The sequence below is a fragment of the Acomys russatus genome, chromosome 24, assembly GCF_903995435.1.
Source record: "Acomys russatus chromosome 24, mAcoRus1.1, whole genome shotgun sequence".
NCBI lineage: Eukaryota > Metazoa > Chordata > Mammalia > Rodentia > Muridae > Acomys > Acomys russatus.
This window is the reverse complement of record NC_067160.1, coordinates 46,399,876-46,422,983: the sequence shown is the minus strand read 5'-3', so window position 1 is coordinate 46,422,983 and position 23,108 is coordinate 46,399,876. Positions and strand designations below refer to the sequence as shown.

Genomic DNA, 23,108 nt, shown 5'->3' with positions numbered 1-23,108 from the left:
ATATCATTTAGCCTGATACAGATTGACTATCTCTATTTAAAAGCTTGGTGCCAGAACTGTTTGAGATGTGGGGTTTTCTGCTTGGTTATGGTATTTTTGGTTTTGGGGTTGTCTTGGTTTGGCTTATGTCAACATCTCTTAAACCCCCATGATACAAAACTGCAGTGCTCTGAAACCTCAGACTAGTACAGGTCTTTCAGTGCTCCCTTCTAAGTTCTGGACTTTAAGAACAGAAATGCCTACCCTTGTGGGTGCACCAGCAGTTAACTGCAGCTTCATTTGAAAGAAACAGAATTTCTGTTGTATTTGGCTTATATTGTTTATTCAGGTAAAAAAAAAAAAAAATGTCTTTCTGTTCCAGTCCTGAGAAAACTAGGCAGTTAACTATAAACAAAGCCAGTAGGGGGCCAAATCTTAGAAAGTGACATATTAATGGTTTTGTGTAACAAGAAAAAAAATTGAATCATTTTATTTCATGTTTATTTGATAGTGTTTTGTTTTTCCAGTGTTGGCGTTATTCATACAAGGCAAGTCCTCTACTGTTTAACTGTGTGTCCAATCCCAACTAAAGCCATACATTTAGGGTTTAATGCAGTATAATGCGTGATAGTGCAGAGGCAGGCCAGGTTCTATGAGTTTGAGGACAGCCTGCTCTATATAGTGAGATTCTGCCTTAAGAAAAGCAAGTAAAAAAAAGAAAGAAAGAAAAGCAAGTAAGTAAATGAAATTAAGTTTAAAAACAGTCTATGTCATGATTTCTTACGTGTGACAGAAGGCAGATTGTCTTGCTTCATATCCTAGCTCCACTGTTTCCTAGTTGTGTTGTTGGGCAATTTAATATCCTTTGGTATAAAATGTAATGGTACTAGAATTTTGCTTATATGATTGTTAGTATTAACAGGCATAATAAGTAAAAACACTTAGCACAATTCATAGTCATATTAAATGTAAGCAACTGCCTACTGTTACTTACTATTTATCATTATATTTTTAGAATATTATTTTGGTTCCAGTGAAACCTGGAAAAAGACAATTGTGGCTTGGATTGAGGTGATAGCAAAGAACTTCCTCTTATTTGCTGGGGACGCTTTCCAAGACATCCAATGGGTGCTTAAAGCATTAGATAGTTTTAGACGTGTAACTGTTTTCCATTCCATACCTTCATAAAGTATAACTTACAAAGTATGCATAATAAGAGACTAAAAATAATAGTAATAAATTAACTATAACAGTATGTTGTTTATAAGTTTATGTGAATGTGGGCTGTCTCAAACTGTAGGATTTTCCATTCAGTGCTTTCAGACTACAACTCAGCTAAGATAATGGAATGTAAAATTACAGATTGAGAGACCACTGAACAGTGTTAAGATGCTCAGAGGTAGACCCCTCAGCATACCATGTACTGAAAGGGACTGAGACAGGTAGGAACAGGAATCAGAGTACCTCAGGTAATCTGTAAGTGATAATGATTTAAATACAAGAAGCTCTGAGCCAAGAGGCTGTCCCTTCTTTGTGGCTGTTCTCTGCTGAGGCCTCTCACATACAGCATATGTCTCATGTCCTTCCTTACTTTCCTGAAGTGAACAGTGTTCACACTTCACTAAATTAAGATTGTAGGCATCCTTTTGCCCACAGTAAGAAAGCATGTATAAAATAAATACAAATAAATATACAAATTGGATTACATAGTGCTCTGTGTAGATCTCCTGGGATTATTACAGATGACAGCATTTGTGTGGGGCATTATTAAGGCAAAACTATACCATTCCCATAGCACCCATTTATGATATTATCTAAGAAAAGAAAAAAACTGTATGATTTTAGTTTGCATTGTTTTAGATAGGTACAAACAAAATTGCATTTTAAGATGGAAAGACTTGTACCTGAATATTTGTGTGCTGTCTCAGACTGTCACTTGGGTGGAGTACCTTAACTAGACTGAGGGGAGAGGGAGAGGCAAAACAGACAGCAACACAACACAAAGAAAATTGAGACTGAATATTGTCTTTCAGTTTTAACTTCCTGTGTAGCTGAATTAGAATTCCTCGGTTGCCATGTACTGTTAACACACTTCCTTTCTTTGATACTGTTCTTTGTTCTTGGGAAAATGGTTCACAAAAACAGGACTTTCCTCCTCACCCCTCTGGTCCTGAGCTTCAGCCCAACTCATAACTCCTCCCTATTCCCCCCTCCTTTCTTTCCCTGCCTCCCACCTCCCCACATCCTATGCTTACTAGCTAGTTTTCTTACTGGCAATCTGAATTCTGCTCATTTACCTGAGAGGAGGATTCCAGATTAAAATAGCTTTGAAACACTGCACTGCAGGCACACCAAGTCAGTGGCCATGGTGCAGTTGGGGAAACTAGGAGCTCCTTTCTGGCGATGAATCCTAATGAGTTACCCAAGATGCTAGAGTGTGTGCTAGCACATGTGTTTTCCTTCCCTGCCCTCTTTTCTTTCTTTTCCCTAAACCCCTTCTCCCTGCTTCCCCTCCTACTCCTTTATCCCCTCCCTCTGTGCCTTAGTTCTGCAGCGCCGCAAGCTGAAGCACATTCCTGCGTTGCAAGGCTTTCTGTTAAGGATGTATTGTGGCTTTTGTTCGGATTTCAGCGTGCAGAATTACAGGTAACACTCTGATACTGAGCTAAGCAGATAAATTATATTAGGTGTTTGCAGAGGTAATAGTACATTGTAGTTAATGGAGAAGATTAATCTTGGTTAATTATCAGTGGTAATGTAACTAAACGTTTTCAGGATTACCATAAGGAGATTCTCTCTCCTACAGCAGATTAAATAAAAGAAAATGAGGGTAAATGGATCTGTAATTTCTTTCCTTTTATGTTGATCTGGGAAGCATGGTATAGCTGCTTCTCTGGAGTAAAGGGCTCTTTATGGAGGGTGCTGCTGAGGGTAAAGTGGGAGGGGTGGTGCCAGTCAGAGCCAGCTATGTTCTTTGACTAGTACATGGAATGCAAAATGTAAAATGCTCTCTCCTTTTCTTCTATCAGCTGTTCAGAGGAGACTCATTACAACTCCTGCTGAAGCTCCTAATCTTCCTCCCTCTGCCCCTCCCCCACCCTCACTTGGCCTGAAGACACTGTCCCCAGTTTGCCTTACTCCCTTGGTGCTATGTGCATGGTGAACCTGGCAGTATGGCTGCGTCTGGGGCTGTCCAGACAAGTGCTGTTGGTTCTCCCTATTCCAGGAAGAATTTAAAGGGAAATTGCACAGCAGGCAATGCACTACAGCAGCAGCACCAGGAATCTGGTGACTAGGGCTCCCTGGCATTGTCACACATGCAAAGCTGACTGCGGTGACTGTAGCTGCTCCTAGGAACTGTGACAACAGCCAGGTGGCAGCATGAAGTGAGAGCCTGAGCACGAGATGAACTCCACCCTGGATGGTAATCAGAGCAGCCATCCTTTCTGTCTCCTGGCACTGGGCTACTTGGAAACAGTCAGGTTCTGTCTTTTGGAAGTGCTGATTATTGTCTTTCTAACTGTATTGATTATTTCTGGCAACATCATTGTGATCTTTGTGTTTCACTGTGCACCTCTGTTGAACCATCACACCACAAGTTATTTTATCCAGACAATGGCATATGCTGATCTCTTGGTTGGGGTAAGCTGTCTGGTCCCTTCCTTATCACTCCTTCACTACCCTCTTCTGATGGAGGAGGCCACGACTTGTCAACTATTTGGTTTTGTAGTGTCGGTTCTGAAGAGCGTCTCTATGGCTTCTCTGGCCTGTATCAGCATTGACAGATATATTGCCATCACTAAGCCTTTGACCTATAACACCCTGGTTACTCCCTGGAGACTACGCCTCTGTATTTTCCTGATTTGGCTATATTCTACCCTGGTCTTCCTGCCCTCCTTCTTCCACTGGGGCAAACCTGGGTACCATGGAGATGTGTTTCAGTGGTGTGCAGAGTCCTGGCACACCAGCCCCCACTTCACGTTGTTCATCGTGATGGTGCTGTATGCCCCAGCTGCCCTCACTGTCTGCTTCACGTATTTCAACATCTTCCGCATCTGCCAACAGCACACAAAAGAAATCAGCAAAAGACAAGCCCGATTCAGCAGCCAGAATGGAGAGACTGGGGAAACCCAGACCTGTCCAGATAAGCGCTATGCCATGGTCCTATTCAGAATCACGAGTGTGTTTTATGTCCTCTGGCTGCCATACATCATCTACTTGTTGCTGGAGAGCTCCACTGGCTGCAGCAGCCGCCTTGCATCCTTCCTGACTACCTGGCTTGCTATTAGTAACAGTTTCTGCAACTGTATCATTTACAGTCTCTCCAACAGTGTTTTCCAACGAGGACTAAAGGGCCTCTCAGGGTCTGTGTGTACTTCTTGTGCAAGTCACACCACAGCCAAGGACCCTTACACAGTTAGGAGCAAAGAACCCCCTAATGGATGTCGTATCTGAGGGGCTCACATACTCAGCCATTCTGTTTGCAAGGAGAAAGAGTGGCTTTACTGCTGCTTTTCCCTTCCATCTTTGTGCTCCCAGTTTACTAGAGATCTAGGACAGAATGATTTGACTCCGAGCAGATGCAGACTATCCAGATACCTTCTAAGTTTGCAGAAGTTGTTTCCTAAATGAGATTTAAAATTAGAAGAATGAGGACCATGAAGAAATCACACTTGATCCAGTTTTTGAAATGTCATGGAAGTGACTACAGTTCTCAGATTGAGAAGGAATAAAGCCACAGCTGACACCTCCCAGCTGGGGTGGCTGAGCCTGGGTGTGAAAAGTGTCAACGCTTAAAAATAATTGTTTTCTTGTCCCTTTCTGGATTCTTCCAAACAATTTGGAATTTATGTGCAATTGGTATCTTGTAACAGGGAATATTAAAATATACTGAAGTAACAGATTTTTTTTTAATCTGTGCCAAAATGTAACTGCACTGATTCAGCACTTATTCAGACAGCAAGTTGTTTTGTTTTCGTGTTTCTTGAGAGAAATTTCCATAGGATGAATAATGTGAACCCTGAACATTCCTTTCTAGAGTTTGCAGTGAACCATGAAGTAACTGCAGTGAAGTCATGTAGTTTGTGAAAACAGCAGCTTTTACTTCGTGCTTCTGAGCATTGTGAATGCATGCATAGAGGAGGCTTTGCCGTGCTTTTCTGTGTCTGTGTGTGTGAAGAGTGAGGGTATTTACATTGAGTTAGATTTCTTCTTATAACAAAGTGTGTTTAAATAAGTAATAGACAGATAGCTGTCCATTTGTAAAGTGGAAATATGTATGTATTATATATACATATATAATATGAATTTAGTGTTTTCTGTTTTTACCTGAAGTTTTTGATGAGAAGTGAGTCCTAGAAGTGACTGCTTACCCAGTCAACCCTGGGTCAGAGTATTCTGTCTGCCTTCTAAACAGTCATCTGGCATCACAGTCACGGGTTCAGTTTGAAAAACACTGTTTTGGGCCCTGCTAAGGAGTCACCTTGGAAGGGGGGGAGGAATTTCCTGAATCTCCTTCCTGCTATTCTCTTTTTGAAGGAAAAGATTCTTTGTCATATATTTCCTATTTCACTCTTCTGGTTTTACTTTTGTTTTTCAAAGCTCTAGGAAATGTGTTTACTGTTTAGAATTACAGTGCTGTGTATTGATATGTAGTGTTAACCTTTGTTTTAAAACTGTCTTGAAACCAAGAGAATTGTTTGTCTAAAAGGTAAGAGGGCTGTTGACAGCTCACATTAGAATCTCCTCTTTGTGTAGTTTGGTTTTTGTTTGTTTTACTCTGTGCTAATTTTCATTAAGTTTCAGAAAAATTAATTGATCTCTGCTTTTGGCTAGAGGTTGTTGTAGAGCAGATGCAACAGTGGCAGTCAGTGAAATGGGCAATGGATGAAGCCCTGGGGATGCTAATGAAAGTGGATTTCCAAATCCAAGAGGGACACGGATGTTTTTAAAACAGGCAGATAAGCTTTGGTTTTCCATCTGATGTTAGAAGACTGTTCCCTTTTAAGAAGAAGGTATCATGTTTCTTTCCTTACACACACACACACACACACACACACACTCTCTCTCTCTCTCTCTCTCTCTCTCACACACACACACACACACACACACACACACACACACACACTTCTGGTATTACACCCTTACAAATAAGGCAAGTAAAATTTACTTTTATATCCATAGCTGAATTTATTTGTTCTGTTTTGCTTTTTAAGCCAGTGTCTCACTGTGTAGCCCTGGCTGTCCTAGAACTCACTATCTAGACTAGACTGGCCTTGAACTCCAAGATCTCCTGTCTCTGCTGGAATTAAAGATCCACTATGCCCAGCTCCCAGCCAATTCTGATCTTATGTTTTAGACATTGAATTCATTTTAACCTCAAATGTCTTAAGCTTTACACTTTGTAAGTGACTGAAAATCATAACAACACTTAAACTTGAGATTCCAAGTTCAAGGTCAGCTGCTCTACATGGTGAGTTCCAGAACAGCCAGAGCTGTTTGTAATGCACATTTCTCCTTGCACTGCATAGCCAACAGGTTAGCTCTCTAGAGTTTTGTAGCCCAGGCTGGCCTCCTCCAGGTCTTCTCCATCCCCCTCCCAAGTGCTGGAATTACAGATGTGCCAGTATACCAGCTTTCTTAAATATATGCATATGTGCTAGGAAGTTTAATCTTTTAATATTAGCATTGTGCTTATGAGTTTTTAGTTTAGCAGACATGAGCTTCTTAGAGCCAATCATTATTAAAAGGCATTAAAGCTGTAGTAAGAGAGCAGTTTTTTGTTGTTTTGTTTTGGGTTCTAGGGTCCCATTTGTAAAAATGGAAAAGAAATTGTTCTGGTAATACCTAAACAAGATGATATGTTAATGAATGCAAACAGCTTTTTAAATAAGTTTTTTTTTTTTTTTTAAAGCAGCTGCTAATACTAAGGTCTGGTTTTTTAAAGGCATTTTTTTCAAAGTAGAATTTATATTGCTATTTGAGACAGAAACTAAATAAGAAACTGAGTAGTTGCAGTAATTGTAAAAGAAAATGGGTAGGCCCTTCATTACTTTTATTACCCTTGGTAAAACAGATGTCTTTACGGTTTATCTTGTCTTTATTGTGCTATGTAAACTTTTAAGGCTTAAGATACCAATTCCATTGCTCTTTGATTCATTGTCTACACTGCCCTTTCATTTTGAATTTGCTGGGTAAGAAGAGATGAATGGTACAATTACAGACTTCAGGGGTGGGAGAATTCTCTACATTAAAGACTTGAGAAGTTGGTGTTTAATCTTTTTCTTCTGGCACATTTAATGCAACATTTGATGACATTTTGTCTAAATACCAATCTGACTAGCTCAGAGTGAGGAAAAAAAATATATATATATATATTTTTTTAGACTCAATTACCTCAGATAGCTTGTTTAACTCTGTGGTATGTCACTAGTATCAGAATACACTTTGCTTTTAGACATGGCGTGAAGTTACTTCTTGTAAAGTTTAAAGTAAGATCATACCAATTGTTTAACTTGTAAGTGAATTGTGGTTTTATGCAGCAATTGCAGTGAGCATGTCTGTGACTCGTAGACATGGAAAAGTAGTTGCATGCGAGCCAGTACCTACCTCAGAGAGCACAGAACAGCCTAAGGGTATCCTTCTTATTCAAAATCCTAATTTAGGCAGATTTTCTTTTAGCAATATTGCTGGATAAATTCTTTTTAAGCCTTTTAAGAGTGGCTTTTTCTTTCTATTTAAATACTTTAATATTTTTAGGATTGGAGATGCCTAAACTTCTATGCTATGAAATTATCCATCTCCTTGCATGTGAAATGGCAGGTTTACAAACTCAGATGGTGGAGTTTGGGGAGATTGGGGAGATGAAAAATATGCACAGTTGCTTTGTAGGAAATGGCCTTAATTTCACTGACCATGTGCTTCTGTATTAAAAAGATATTTGAAGTAAGTTATTGGCAAGCTAGAGTTTTTTGTTATATGATCAGTTTGAGAGACATTTAAAAATATAAGAATTGTAGCATTGTCAGAGTTTCAAGCCTGTATGTCATGGCATATTGTGGTTCTGCATAATTTTCGTGTTTTAGGTTGAAGGAAAACCAAATGTAAATATATTAAGGTGTATATATTGTTGATACATATTGTTGATAGTATAGAATGTAGAATTGAGGTAGCCATTTCATACGACTACAAATGAGTCACTGGCATTTCTTTAAAACTTGGGTGATAAAAGAACATCTGACACAATAACAGTGAACTTCAAACTGATTAGCTGGTTAGTAAAGTAGGGCGAGAAAGGATGTTGTTAATGTCCTTTCTTGCTTCCTGGGGTTCTGTAGGAATGAATCAGATAACAGATGAAGACATACCTTAAAAACTATGAAGTGCTTCATAAATAAAAGTGATCACTCTTGTTTGTATCTGCCATTGCTTCACATATAAGCTGTGTATCTTAGTGTGCTTCCATATATTTCAGTCATGGATGTAAAAGTAACATTTATCTGCAGGTGTAATTGTCGTCTCAGAGGCTTACTGCTTCTGTCCTAACCTAGACCTAGTCCTGGTAGCTTCTAGCCTGCACACGGTCTAACCTAGGCCTAGAATGTATTCATTCTCTGAGACATACTGTTGAATAAGCTCATCCTTTCTAGTTCTTTCTGAGCTCTGGCTGGCTGGTCCAACTCAGATGTTCTGGCTCCAACGCCTCTCCAAGCTGACTGATTCAAAGCAGCCTCTCTCTGCTTTTGACTGAATTGCTCTGCTTGGCCTCAAACTTAACTCTAGCAATCTGTTCTAATCTTCTGGCTCATTTTCATTCCCTGCCTTGACCTGTGTCTAAGTTGTTCTCCCTTCAACCTGTCTCTGTAAAACTCTCCCAGTAATGGCACACGCCTTTAATCCCAGCACTTGGGAAGCAGAAGCAGATGATCGCTGTGAGTTCGAGGCCAGCCTGGTCTACAAAGACAGTCCAGGACAGCCAAGATAACACAGAGAAACCCTGTCTCAAAAAAAAACAAAACAAAAACTTTCCCAGTAAAACCACCTCTGAATTCCACTGAACTGCCACAAACTCAGCTCCATCACACTGCCTCTCAACTCCCTCTCAGCCCAACTGCCTGAACAACACTGGCTAGAACTCAGAAATCTGCATGCCTTTGTCTCCTGAGTGCTGGGATTAAGGGCATGTACCACCATGCATGGACCTAAGCTTTTCTTTACTTGAAACTCACTTTATACCAGGCTGACCTTGAACTCAGAGATCTGCTTTGCTCTGTCTCCTGTAGTTAAAGGCATGTCTGTATTCTAGCCAGATCACACAGACCTAGAAGATTTTTGGATGTGATCACTTGCCACAACAGCTTTGTTCTGAATTAAAATTCCTCTACACGTGGAGGCTCAGTGGTAGATCACTACTCTGAGTTATTTAGCAATCCCCGACCTGAAGACTATATGACCACTTCTTTACTTCCTTTTATTGTCTGAAAACTTAGTGAAGGCAGGGGACAGTATCCCTGAAATCTACATCCCCATAGTCTAACACAGTCTATTCCACAATGAGTGAATGGCTTTTATTAGTCACCTGCCTGTCTCCCTTTTGTCCTTTTGTGATTGATAAAAGGACTGTTTTAAATGCAGTCACAATGTTCCATATGATCTGAGCTACTCTAGACTCCTTAGAGATGATATTACTATTTTTTTTCTTTCTTTTTTTTTTTAAGAAAAAACTAGTGTAGGAGTAAGTTTTCAGTTACTGCTCCTGAGGCTGCTGTGTGTCTGGCAGGGTTACAAACTGCACTTTGTCAGAGGATAGGTAAGGTGCACAGTCAGACCACACCTTGGCTCTAGACCCAAATAGGAGAAGCTATAAAATCAGCTACAGATGAGACTAGACATGCTGGAACCTTTGGCTATATTGTTTTGCTCTGTCTCTTTGCCAGTTTTTAAATGTCTTTTGAGATGATTCATATGGGGCAGCTTGTCTTAGTCTTCGCATAGTGCCTACTTGAAAAAGCAAGGTATATGGGATCTCTTAGGTAATTTATAGTATCATTTGGGTACTCGTGTCAAAATAGCAGATAGATAGGATGTCGGGTCTTGTGTAACAAAGAAAAGAGAGGCAGTAAAGTATTAAAAAAATATTTGTTGTTTGGTTTTAGCTCTTCACCCCACCCACCCCCAAGACAGAATTTCTCTGTGTAGGCTTGACTATCCTGGACTCACTTTGTAGACCAGGCTGGCTTCAATTCACCGTGATCTGCCTGCCTCTGCCTCCCCAAGTGCTTGGATTGTAGGCATGCACCACCACACCCGGTTGAAATATTTGTTCTTATTCTGACATTTTACCTAGGGCCCAAACCCAACTGAACTGCCCCCTAGTGTTGTGATAAGAACTCAGACGTCTGCTTCTGGTTTGTTGCCCTCTATTAGTACTCTTCGTTGCTTTTGCAAGGAATTTACTTTGCACCTACACATGTACAGGTGCATGTGTACCTAAATCTAGGCCTAAGGAGCAACAATATACATGTAAATCTCAGGCTGTTAGGTTTTAGGAGAATTTCATGAACACCTTATGCTATCTGCCCAACACTTCGAGGCTATATGAGTGAGTGGTTATTTTTAACCTTACTAAGAACAAATTAGGAAGCAGAAACTTAAATACACAGCTTCCAAGTGGAGGGTCTCAATTATAACTCAGGCCTTTCTGACAGTAATGCCCACGTAGCTACTTCATTTACTTCCCAGAGGAACCTTTCAAGTACTTACTTGGTTTTCATATCCTTCTTTTATTGGTCAGGAATGTTTGGACTTAAATGGGTTAGGAACTTGCATTGTTACTCACTAAGCCATCTTGCTTATATACATTTTGAGAACAGGTTGCCTTGTGTTGCCCAGACTGCCCTTGAATTCCTGCCTCAGTCTCCTGAGTAAGTGGGACTGTAGGCATACACCCTGTTCCTGACTGCTTCTCTTTAATATTTCAACAGTCAGAAGCTTCTTAAAAAGTAATAGGCCTGCCCATATTTGACCACGTCCCCTAGATGGGGAGGCCTGGTGGCACTCGGAGGAAGGATAGCAGGCTACCAAGAAGAGACTTGATACCCTATGAGCATATACAGGGGGAAGAGGTCCCCCTCAGTCACAGTCATAGGGGAGGAGAGGGAGGGAAGAATGGGAGGATACAAGAGATGGGATAACAATTAAGATATAATATGAATAAATTAATCAAATATATATTTTTTAAAGTAATCAGCCTGAAACAAGCAAAGATGTGGGTTTCCTAAGGAACTGCCGAAACTAAACTCTCAAATGGATACAACCCAAAAAGAATTTGTGTCCATTATTGGAGGACAAGGTGCTATTTAAAAGTAAAAAAAAAAAAAAAAAAAAAAAAAAAAAGAGCAGGAGGAAAGCAAGAAAGAGGTCTGAGGGGCTTAGCACTGGCTGTTTGTCCAGATGTCCCGAGTTCAGTTCCCAGCAACCACGTAGTGGCCCTCTTGCCTTCTTCTGTCTGATGCTCTCTTCTGTCATGCACTCATACATGTGAGTACTTATATACCCAAATATACAAATTAAAAGTCTTTTTTTTTTTTTTTTTTTTTTTTTTTTTTTTAAGAAAGAGGTCTGAAATTCAAGTGTAAACATCTGACACGCTAGAAAATAAAGTTTTAGTAAAATAAAGACAGAGATGGAGAGATGGGGGATACTAGGTGAAGAGGAAAACAGGCTCAGCTAAGGATAACTGGATAGCGAGGAGCTATAACAAAAAGGTCCAGTGCACATGTGAGGAGAAGATATGATGCCTTCTCGGAATACAGAGGATGAAGGAAAGTCCTAAAAGTTTACTATGAGGAAGGAGTCCAGAATTTTATGTTCATTATTATGTCCGTTATTTCTGTTATTCAAATGTGAGGATAAAATAAACTCATTTTAGAACTTGTGGTGTATTTGACTATATTCACCAGCTTTACATACTTTTTTAGAGAGCTGCTGAACACTGTGTTTCCTTAGAATGAGAAGAAGAAATATGTAAGATCCAGGAAACTCTGAGAATTAGAATTCCTACAGAAGGGGAAGACACGAGGGAAGAGGGCTATTAAGGTAAATTAGACAACAACTCATCAAAAATAAATAGGGAAAGGGCATATCAGTAGGAGGTCTGTTCTTAAGGAGTGGGTGTTGGGGATACAGTGGAGCCTCAGCCAGGCTAAAGAGAGTTATACATCCTCGCAGAGCTGTACATTATCACTGAGTGTACATGCCTGGCCCAGTGACTCTTTCAGACTTTTAAAGGAATTATATACTGATATATGCATAGTATAGTTAGGGGAAAAGGAAAATAGGACAGTTGATGAGAAGAAAAAAATAGAAAGTTAAAATAGAAGTGAATCATAGATATTCTCTAATTGATTATAAATTATATTGACTTAGCCAAAACTGGTAGCAAAACTGTTGAGATTAAGGAGAAAGAATGGATATAGACCTGTGAGTAGACAGAGCTGCAGGACCGTCTCCCATGCCAGTGAACAGTGCAGGAAATAGCTGCTAAACAGCCCTTTCAGAATTAAGAAAAACAACCAGCTGTAAAAAGGGGGTATAGACTTGCTTACCTCTGAGGAACATGTGGGGGTGCATTATAAGCTCTATGTCCTCTGCCCTTTAAGGGAGGGTTGTTTGTAATGAGGAACATCAACTGTGTTTAGCTAAAGGCTGTGAATTTTAGCAGAAGAGGAGCCAAAGAGGAGCAAAAAAGACAGCTAGCTATCTGCTGCTTCATAGGAAGTGTGTGGCTGGCACCACCTTACTGACCTGTGGCCTTAAGGAACAGCTTTCTGTTACTCGTCTTAACTCCTTCTCCCAGGAAGGTCAGTGTATTCCCATGGGAAGTTTTGGAGCCTTAAGGTCTTTTTGGTTCCTAACCTACTACAATAGGTTCTCTGTGTGGCTCCTTCGGAGTTTTTTATGTCTAATTTTCTTTCTTTTTCCCCTTTTTGGTTTTACAAGACAGGCTTACTCGTGTTGTCCAGGACTCGCTTTGTAGACCAGGCCAGCCTTGAACACTCAGAGATAAGCCTGCTTCTACCTCCGGGAATGCTGGGATTAGAGGACATGAGCCACTGCACCAGCTTAATGTTTGATTTTCATTGAGAGAATACAACAGCAATTGAAAAGCGGTTTTTTGGTTTGTTCTGTTTTTCTTTTTCTTTTTGTTTTTTAATATCATGAGAAGGAATTTACAATGTGCTAGCATGGAGGTAGCAAGAGAATGCAAAGTGCTGCCTGGAATCTGGAAGAAGTAAAGATATGTGTTGTGCGGGTTTCCATAGATTGTGGTGCATGGGCTCTGGGGGAGGGTTTCTGTAGGCCTCCACTCTTCTGCCCTCCTTACTCCACCCCTGCAGGCGGAGTGGTGTCATAGTATCCAGATGGGTAAGATTAAGGAAACACAAAGGTCAGTAAAGACCTACCAAACAGTGTATGAAGTGAGAAACCACTTTGTAGGCTACCAAAAAAAAAAAAAGTTATCCTTTTGTAAATTACTGTGGTTGTAGTCATATAATGGTGGACTTACTGACTCATTTATAACAAGGTTGTGGTAGATCTGCACAAAATACAGAACTGTAGTAGCCTTTTCAAAGCAAAACTTTAAATTTGATCAACTTTGAACAAACAAATTGAATTGGAAAAGCACTATTTGGTGACAGACTGCTATTTACATAAACAACATGATTTATTTCTGGTATTTCTTTTAGAGGAACCAGAATAATCCTCATCCTTTCAAGATGAGACACATGGTGACAGTGAGATTCTGAAAACAGTTTCTGTTACTGGGTTGTTTTATATTACTAGATTTGTTCATTCTTTTTGTTTCTTAGATAAAGAAAATAGTGAAAGATTATTAGAGGCTCTAGGTTTCTATTATATAAAATGGAATGATGCTCCTTCATTAGACTTATTTGAAAATTGGGTACTATCACGTCTTGAGTGTGTAGCAGTGTGCTTGATAAAATGACTGCTACTAGAAATGGCACTTTCTCATCCGTGAAGTCCCTCTGCAAAGTCTTACGTATTTCTTTTTACTTTAGAGAGTATTTTGCAGAAGAGTTACTGCTGTCCGTTTGGGAACACTGAGTTATGTATTCCCTGTGTAGATGTGGGAAATTCTGGGCCTTACAGTTAAAGCCAAGGAGAATTGAGGCTGAAGTGTGTAACTAGGTATCTTTTGTTTGTTTGTTTGTTTTTGCTTTGCTTTCAAGACAAGGTGTCTCTGTGTACCGTGCCTGTCCTGGACTCACTTTGTAGACCAGGCTGGTCTAGAACTTACAGAGATCCACCTGCCTCTGCCTCCCTAAGTACTGGGAGTATAGGTATGTGCCACCGTGCCTGGATAGCAGGTGTCATTTTAATGATACTTTAAAAAATGAGGCTAGAGCTAGGGACATGGTTTGGTGAGTAAAGTGCTGACTACGAAAGCATGAGGGCCTGAGTTTGGATCCCCAGCACCCACGCAGCACCTGGGAGTCCACTGCATCTATAACTCCAGAGCTAGGAAGCAGAGCCAGGTGGATCCCCAAAGAGTACAACCAGACTGCCTAGCCAGGCCCCGTGTAGAACTTTAGATAAATATTTAAATAGTCATTTCTTGACAATTCTTTTTTAAAAAAAAAAAAAAGCAGAAACAAAAACTATAAAAAGCCGGGCGTGGTGACGCACACCTTTAATCCCAGCACTCGGGAGGCAGAGGTAAGCAGATTGCTGTGAGTTTGAGGCCAGCCTGGTCTACAAAGGGAGTCCAGGACAGCCAAGTATAACATAGAGAGACCCTGTCTCATGGGTGGAAAAAAAAAAACAACCAGAGACGAATTCTTAAGCAAAAAGTTTAAATCTGAGATATATATATATATATTTGATCTTAAGAATACAGTTTTCCCTGAAAGCTATTTAAAAGCATGATTTTTAAAATAATGAGACACAGCCTGTGAATAGGTATGTGGATGCAGGCCTCTTCCTGGATTCTGAACACTGTTCAACAGCTCTGTGCATAGTATTGTTCTCATTTAACACGTGTTCCAGAACAAGGCAGTAGCATGGAGTTAGAACATTCCATTTTAGGGGCGGAAGAGATGGCTCAGAGGTTAAGAGCACTCACTGCTCTTCAGAGGTCCTGAGTTCAATTCCCAGTAACCACATGGTGTCACAATCATCTATAATGTGATCTGATGGCCTGTACTGTGTATATAATAATAAATAAATATATCTTTTTTAAAAATGTAAAAACTTGGAGCTCCAAACTTTGTCTTAGGGCCACTTCCATTTAAAAATTAAATAAAAGATTTAAAAAAAGAAACATTTTAGTAATTGTAATTTACTGGGTTAGGCCATATAAAAACATAACTTGAAAAATATAGTACTTGGACTTAGGTTTTATATTATGTACTATGCACTGTATGTTAATTATGTTATATTTATTTTGTATGCATTTGTATGATGAGGCAGAAGTATAGAGGTCATAGAACAGCTTGGAGGAGTCAGTTTTCCTTTTCTACTAAATGGGCCACAAGAATTGAACTGGCATCAGGCTTGGCAGCAAGTTTTATTAGTTATTTTGTTGTTGGTGATGGTTGATTGGTTGATTGATTGAGATGGGGGTCTCACTTTATAATTCTCTAACTCTTAGCTTACCTGAAACTCACTGCATAGGCTGTGCAAGCCTGTAACTCATAAACGTCCACATGCCTCTGACTCCTGAGTACTGGAGTTAAAGGTCTGTATCACCATATCAGGCCCAGAATGTTGTTCTTAACATGTGACACTCTGTAAAAGTTTAAGCACACACATCCAACAGTGTGTTAACTGTGTTAGCTAAGCTGTTAACTTTACTAGGAGAGTACCTATTTGATGTCCAGTTTACTTGGTGATAGAAATGAAATTGAAAGAAGTGTTTAGAAGTCTTTATAGTTACCAGAAACGCTTATTGTGATTAGGACTTTGCAGATTTTTGTGCCTTCTATTTAACTTGTAACTTGCCACCCTCACTATCACCACCACTTTTTCACTCAGAACGATTCTCTGCCTGTTCACTTTTGTTAGTAACAAAAGTTTTTAGCGTGTCTGCTCCTTGGGCTCTCCAGATGTGTTACTATGCAGGAGAATCAAGAACTTCCAGGCAGGAAAAGGCTGATAATAATGTCTTTTCTATACATGATTTGAGGCAGTTTTGCCAAACATGGGCCAGTTTTCCTGTGGGAAACTTGAGCCCTAAAAGGAAATGAACATAGCTAAAGGGCTACATGTCACATGGGACTTACTTAGATTTATTTTTAGAAAGGCATTATAATGCCATATTTGGTTTGAAACAATGTGACAGCGCTCCATTTTATCAAATGCAGAGGCATCTTTTCTCAAATCAGCTACTTTCCTCTTACATTGTCTACCGTCGATAGAACCATAGTGTCAGAATAATGTTTACATACCCATCCAGTGATGCAGTTTTAACTACATGTAAAGACTGGAAGCGCATGTTGCACAGATTTTCTAGAATAGGCTTGCTGAGTTTAATTTTTACAATTAAGACTCTGGTCACATTACATGCTTGTCTTTTGTTTTCCATATTTGGGGAGAGTTGTTTATTTTATTGGATGTTGGGGATAAGAGTGAAGAGGCAGGGAGCTGGAAAGATGGCTCAGCAGTTAAGAGCACTCACTGCTCTTCCAGAAGACCCCAGTTCAATTCCCAGCACCCACATGGCATCTGACAACTGTCTATAACTCCAGTTCCAGGGGATCTGACACCCTCACACAGATACACATGCAAGCAAACAACAATGTATATTAAAAATAAAAAGAGTGAAAAAGCAGAGGCATTTGAAGTTACTCTAGTTTTTTGTCTTAAAAGGAAAAACTCAGCCAGGTGCTGTGGTGCACACCTGTAATCCAGCACTCTGAGAGGCAGAGACAAGCAGATCTCTGTGAGTTTGAGGACAGCCAAGGCTACACAGAGAAACCCTGTCTCCAAAAAACAAGAAGATCTTACTAAATGATCCAGTGATAATAGAAAACCTGAAATGGTTTTCTTAATAGAAATCTCTACCTTAAACACTGGTTTAAAACAACATACATCTAACCAGCACTAACTTGTTCCTGAGCTCTGTGGAGTTTGTGATTCATAGTCTAAAAGGAAAAAAATCTTATTCTGTCATTTATAGTCTAAGTGTCAGTGTTTTTCTTTTCTTTATAAATTAATTTGATTACAATAAAGTATGATATTGGTAGCATACAATAGATTCCTGAACTGCTGTCTGACTACAGACTCCCTCCCAAGACCAGGCATAAGTCCAAACAGAAAAACATACCAAATACATGAGTACGTATTTTGTCTCTTGACTTCTCTGCCAAGATTGGAAATAGGCCAGCAACATCATTCTCAAATCTGGTGGGAAGGGTTACCACTGATGTACTAGGTCTTAGGCCTCCCACTTTCTTCTTCCACACAGTGTTTCTTCTTATAAACCCAAGAAAATAGGCTAGGCTTTATAATCAGATGGTTATAAATACCACAGGGTCTAGCTTAGTTAAGAGGCCTCCCCAGGGTTGTGAAAACTAAACGAGGACAAGAGCTGCATACCCAAAACCAGAACTGCCTATTCTAGAGTCTAAGCCCTGCTCGTTGTACCATAGTCCAAGTAAAATAACTCTAGAATCCACCCAACTGTGGCTGGATTTTACTGCCTCCAGTTACCTGTATGTTCTCTGTTCACAGAATTGTGTTTCTAGGCTGCTCTGTGTTTTAAGTAATGGCGCTTTGAAAGGAAAACTTTAAACATTAACTACTGAGTGCCTTTATTGTGTTTTGTGTGTATGAATATGTGTAGATCAATTTCCTGTCTCTCTTTGGTTTGGCTTTTAAATTCTGTTAACTTTAAATTGATGGCAGTTTTATTGTTATCATGGGTTTCCCCCAGCCCCCTCTGAGAACAGTTCTTTTAACTATATCTGAAAAGTAATCTCTACCAACAAACTTGATTTCTACCAAAGTCCAACAAGTTTGGTTTCTACCAAAGTTCCTTCTCTTGCATTGGCATGGAAAAGTAGCACGTTAGGGCAGAGATCCCATGGTTTCTAGTTTAAAGGCTAGTAAGGACTTGAAGAGCATGAGCACTGGCCAGGGAGGAATGCGTTTGCACAGCTGCATAATGTGTGTGCTGAGTTCTTGAAAGCTCATGTCAACCATGGAGGTGTTTGCTTTGTTTTTTAGATTGTCACTGTTATTAAATAAACCCCTTATTTACATATATTTTTAGAATTCTTGTTTTGACAACTAAAAGACAATAGATACTGGTTGACTTTCCATGGAGTGGCAAATGCTTATAACTCTTAGAAGACAGTTTCAGCAAGGACGTTCAGTAGTGTTCTCACCACCATGGAAGCTCTATAACAGGTGCTATCTATGTTCTGATCCTCCCTTCAGTCCACAGTCTCAAAGTGTCCTGGAGCTATAACTTAGTGAGATGGTACTGTAATTATGGCCTGAACACAATTCCATAATTATGATTTAATGGAAAAAAGTTCATTTCTTAACTATGCTGTTTTCTCACTGCCCTTACATGACAGATTCTTATTGTTAAAGTATTGATATAAGAGGGCCCAGGCTACTGCAGGCAATGCCGCCCCTGGGCCGCTGGTCATGGGCACTGTAGGAAACCAAGCTAAGTAGGAGCTAGCCAGCAAGCAGCATTCCTTGATGGGCTCGGCTTCAGCTCCTGCTTCCAGGTTCCTGTCCTGTTCTCTCAGTGACGGACTGTGACTGGGATGTGTAACTTTTTTCTCCCCAAATTGCTTTTGATAGTGGTGTTTATAACAACAAAGAACAACATGTGTTAGTTGGGGAAAGCCTAAGGGTTTTCCCCTGCTTTTTATAAACACTGACAACTTGTATCAAAGTAAGTGTACCTCATATGATTACTGTTCATAACTTGATTTTATTTTACCAAGAATCTTGTGATACATCCCTTAACATTTGTATAGTATTAAGATGTTAGCAGACAAACCTGTTATAAGTTTTAGTTTTTCTTTATCATTTTTTAACTCTATCAAATTAGAAAAGGTATTAGATATGATATATACAATTGAAATATAACTTAAAGATATTTTAGATTTTTTGGTATTGTCCATATGCCATAACATCTTCTTTTTCATTTCTTGGTATTTTATTCTCTTAGTGAATCCCTCAGCTATTATTTTCGGTGATAAGGATTATACCCAGGCTTCACTTATGCTCAGTGAGGCAGGTGCTCTGTTGCTGAGATATAGCCCCATCTGCTCAACCCTATTTGCAGATACACAGCAAAACTACAAATGGCAAGACTCATGGCAGTCATGGAATGACGCTGTCTGTCTTCAGTGCCACTTAAATTTTATTTTGTTTTTCTCTTTGGGCTTTTATCCTACCAGTTTAGAGAATTTATTTTTAACAAGCTATAGCTGACTTTTTAAAAGGAGCTGCAGACTGAGGAGATAACTTAGCAGAAAAAAGCATTTGACACACAAGCCTGACAGCCTAAGTTAGACCTTCAGAATCTGCTTTTAGAGATGTGATCATTTGTAATCCTAGCACTCCTCTGGTGAGCTGGGAGGGAGATAGAGACAGGAGAATCAGCACATAGCTCTCAGAGGATCTAGACCAAAGTTCATAGTGGTGGCAGAAATGAATGACCCTGTCTCAACAATGTGGAAAGCAAGAACTGACTTACACACACACACACACACACACACACACACCGTAAAACAACAACAAAAAACAAAAACAAACAAACAAAAAAAACAAGAATATGCAACCAGTAAAATATATTTTGTTCATGAAATACATTTTAAAGCTAGGACATGTGCAAGGTTCAATGACACACATACCTATAATCTTCAGCACTCAGAAGGCTGAGGCCAGCTTGAGCTATATAGTGAGACCCTGTGTCATGGATAAATATAGTTGACTGAGGTGCTTTTGTTTTATTAAGTGTTTCATACAGTTTTATGGCATTTATAACATTTGGAGTTATTCTTGAGAACTTTTCATTTGGGCAACAAACTACTTGGGAAATGCAGTCCTCTCTGCTCATTATTTCTCATGGCAGCCTTCCACTGCATTTTCTTTGTTTGGGTACTTTCTTTTTCTTCCTGCCATTCTTAGCTATCTATTTTCCAACTTGAGTTTACAAAGAGTACATATTCAAAGGACTTCCTCTAGTTCCCAGCACCTTTTTATTCTGAGAAGTTACCCAGTCATCCAGTTCTCACAGTAAGGTATAAAAACAGATGTCCAAAGAGATTACAGAGTGCTGTACCACTGTGATTTAAACTAATAAACATTTTTGACCTGGGAGCAAGGAAATACCACGTGCTATAATTTCCTTACATTTTAATCCACAGACTGTTTATGAGAGATCCAGTTGTTACATTACCTCACCAATGACTGGTATTTTAATTTTAGCCAGCATAAACTGTCATTGTGTATGATGTAGTTTCTGAGCTACTTATACTGTCTTATTTTCTTGCTTAAAATACAAGAGTCAAAAGACAATTATTTTCTATTATTTAATTCAAACTGCTACTACATTTGAATATACAGAAACATACAGATTTTTGGAGAATTGACTTTTGTAAGCTACAAGTATTTTTTTAAACATTCATTGCTATGTGAAAGATCAAGTGTTCAAAAGGACATACAAGTTACAGCAGGGTCTGACAGTGTTTCTGGGGGCTGGACATCTATAAACTTGAGTTGACAGCAGCAGGTAGGTATACTTAAAACCATTACCCACATTTTCTCTCTGGTCACAGTATTGAGGACAAGGATTTGTTTTCAGAACTTTATGAAATTTGTAATGTTGTTATTCTGGCAAGAATTTATTAAACTCGTCATTATTAGGGCTTCTGGCAGGGGGTTGTCATATGAGTTGGCCTATGGCAAATCAAATAGTTCCAAGTTCTTCAGCATATTTTGTAAGACCAAATATTCTAAGCGCCATTGGTTCCCATGGGACTCCAGTTTGTTATCATTTTTGTAAGTTTCAGAAATGCAGCATGCGAGTTTTCATGTCTGGTCCCATAGTCAGTGTAAAGGGGCAGCAGATAGGTGGAAACCCGCAGAGTGCTGATATACCTCATGGATAATTTCTAGCATCATTGATACCTGTTTATTTTTGTTGATTCAGAGATCATTTTTCTCTTCTGGCAGAAGAAGTGGGAGGTCTCTCATTGGGCATTTGATCCCTGTGAATTTGGTGGTCTTGTTCTGTATTCTGTATTTGCCCTTAGGAAACCCTGGTTAAGGAGCTTAGCTTTTCCATTTGAGAATGGGCACATGAGCTTTGTGCCGGAGAGTAGATTAAGTGTTAAGTGTTTCTATCAAAACAATGTTGCCCCCACCTTTGAGGTAAACTTGAATGTTCATCTGTGGAAAACTAATTTTTGCTGCTCATTTTCCTTTGTACAGTAGAAAGGTCACTAGCCTCACTTATTTGCAGTGCATGAGGAATATATTATGAGGTGTGTGTAATGAAATGGCACTTCTCTTCCATCTTATCTACCCTCATTACCCTTACTCAAAGTGATTAGTCCCTGAAAAGAGTACAGGCATGAATATGTGTTTGACCTTATAGCACTTAAAGTACGTAAATACTGGGGTCTTTTATACAAATCCAAATAGATATTTATCTTATTAATCCTCCCTGTCCCTCTTCCTCTGTGTCCACAGGAGTCTCCCCAAGACAGTGCTATCACCAGAGATATTAACCGCACATTTCCAGCTCATGACTACTTCAAGGATACAGGAGGAGATGGACAAGATTCCTTATATAAAATATGCAAGGTATTTCATAATAAAATGTGAAAGTATTGGTTTTGAATGATGGTTCTGGTTCTTTGAAATTATATAAAAGACAAACTATAAAATATAATTTGGGGGCTTGTTTGTTTGAAGGTTTTTGTTTTGAGTCCTTTTTTTTTTTTTTAAACAGGACCTCATTTGTCTAGACTCTCTTCAGTCTCACTATGTATCAGAGGCTGACCTTAAATTCTTGTTCTCTTGCTTCCAGTTTCCAAGTCGTGGGATTACAGGTGTTCAGAATTGGAAAAAAAAAAAAAAAAAAAATAGGCAACAAAAGGAAGAATCTGAAAGCCAAAGATAACACAATTTTAGATTCATCAAAAATCAGAAAGTAGTGAGGGTGGAGAGATGACTCAGTGTACCCATACGCACTGCTCTTCTGGAAGACCTCACACTTCATGGACTCTAGCTCCAGGGAGCCCAGTGCATGTGGACTCTGTAAGCGCCCACATTCACGTAGGCCATGCTGTCGTGCTGAGAGTCACTCTCAGCAAATAAATAGAACATAGGACATAAGAGAGAATGTAAGAGACAGAAGATAGAATGAAGGCCTGCACAGGACTGTCCCTGTCATCAGCCAATTGTAGATAGGGCAAGAACCCGTGAGACACTACTCTTCCTTTCTGAACTATTGACTATTGAAAGATTCTGGAAGAGTCCTCTTCAGTTATGTACCGCTAGTAAGCCCCCACTGGTGAGCCCACCAGACTCCAGTGAAGAGCTGGAAACCCTTGAGATACAGAATCATAGTTCAAGTCAGTGCGTCAGAAAACCAAAAAGATAAATGTAGGAGAGGGATGTGTCACAGTGCTGTTGTAGAGGGTGTAGAGGGAGATGAGGGGGTGGAATCAGATGATTAGAATGTGTTATAGATATGCATGAGATTGTCAGAGTGCAAACATGAAAAAAAATGTTTGAAAACCAGGAAGAGATACATAAAGCTGAAGCCAGTGTAGCTGAATGTGAAGCTTAACAGGACAAAGGCCATTAGCTCTCTTTATCTCAGTGTCTCCATGACCTTTCAGAGCACATAATTAGAGTTCAAATTTGGTTTGTAAAACACCTGAGAGCCATGCAGTGTTTATTTATATTGTAAGCACTGAACATAGGCTCTGTGGATATGGCCCAACAGTAGAGAGTGCCAGTGCCCATTCAGGTGAGTTTGTAGCACCACCTGTAGCTTAATAAGTATGTGATGGTAAATATTCATTTGTGTTAAAAGACCTGTATCTGAATACTGTAAAAGTAATAGC

At 39.5% G+C, this 23,108-nt stretch overlaps 2 protein-coding genes across 2 annotated transcripts in view; both read left to right on the top strand.

The window, feature by feature from the left end:
* Positions 1-23,108, top strand: part of Rabgap1 (RAB GTPase activating protein 1) — a 136,743-nt gene that overhangs the window by 81,404 nt on the left and 32,231 nt on the right. Inside the window, exon 14 of the mRNA XM_051166374.1 lies at positions 21,724-21,837. Coding sequence (XP_051022331.1) covers positions 21,724-21,837 — 114 coding nt within the window. The remainder of the gene's footprint in view (positions 1-21,723; positions 21,838-23,108) is intronic.
* On the top strand, positions 2,240-4,885 carry Gpr21 (G protein-coupled receptor 21). Its single transcript, XM_051166372.1, has 2 exons — positions 2,240-2,625; positions 3,009-4,885. The coding sequence occupies exon 2, from the start codon at positions 3,385-3,387 to the stop codon at positions 4,432-4,434; it is 1,050 nt and encodes a 349-aa protein (XP_051022329.1). The 5' UTR covers positions 2,240-2,625; positions 3,009-3,384; the 3' UTR covers positions 4,435-4,885.

Excerpts from the sequence above, each read along its gene's own strand:
- Gpr21 (XM_051166372.1), top strand. The coding sequence starts at position 3,385 with ATGAACTCCACCCTGGATGGTAATCAGAGCAGCCATCCTTTCTGTCTC.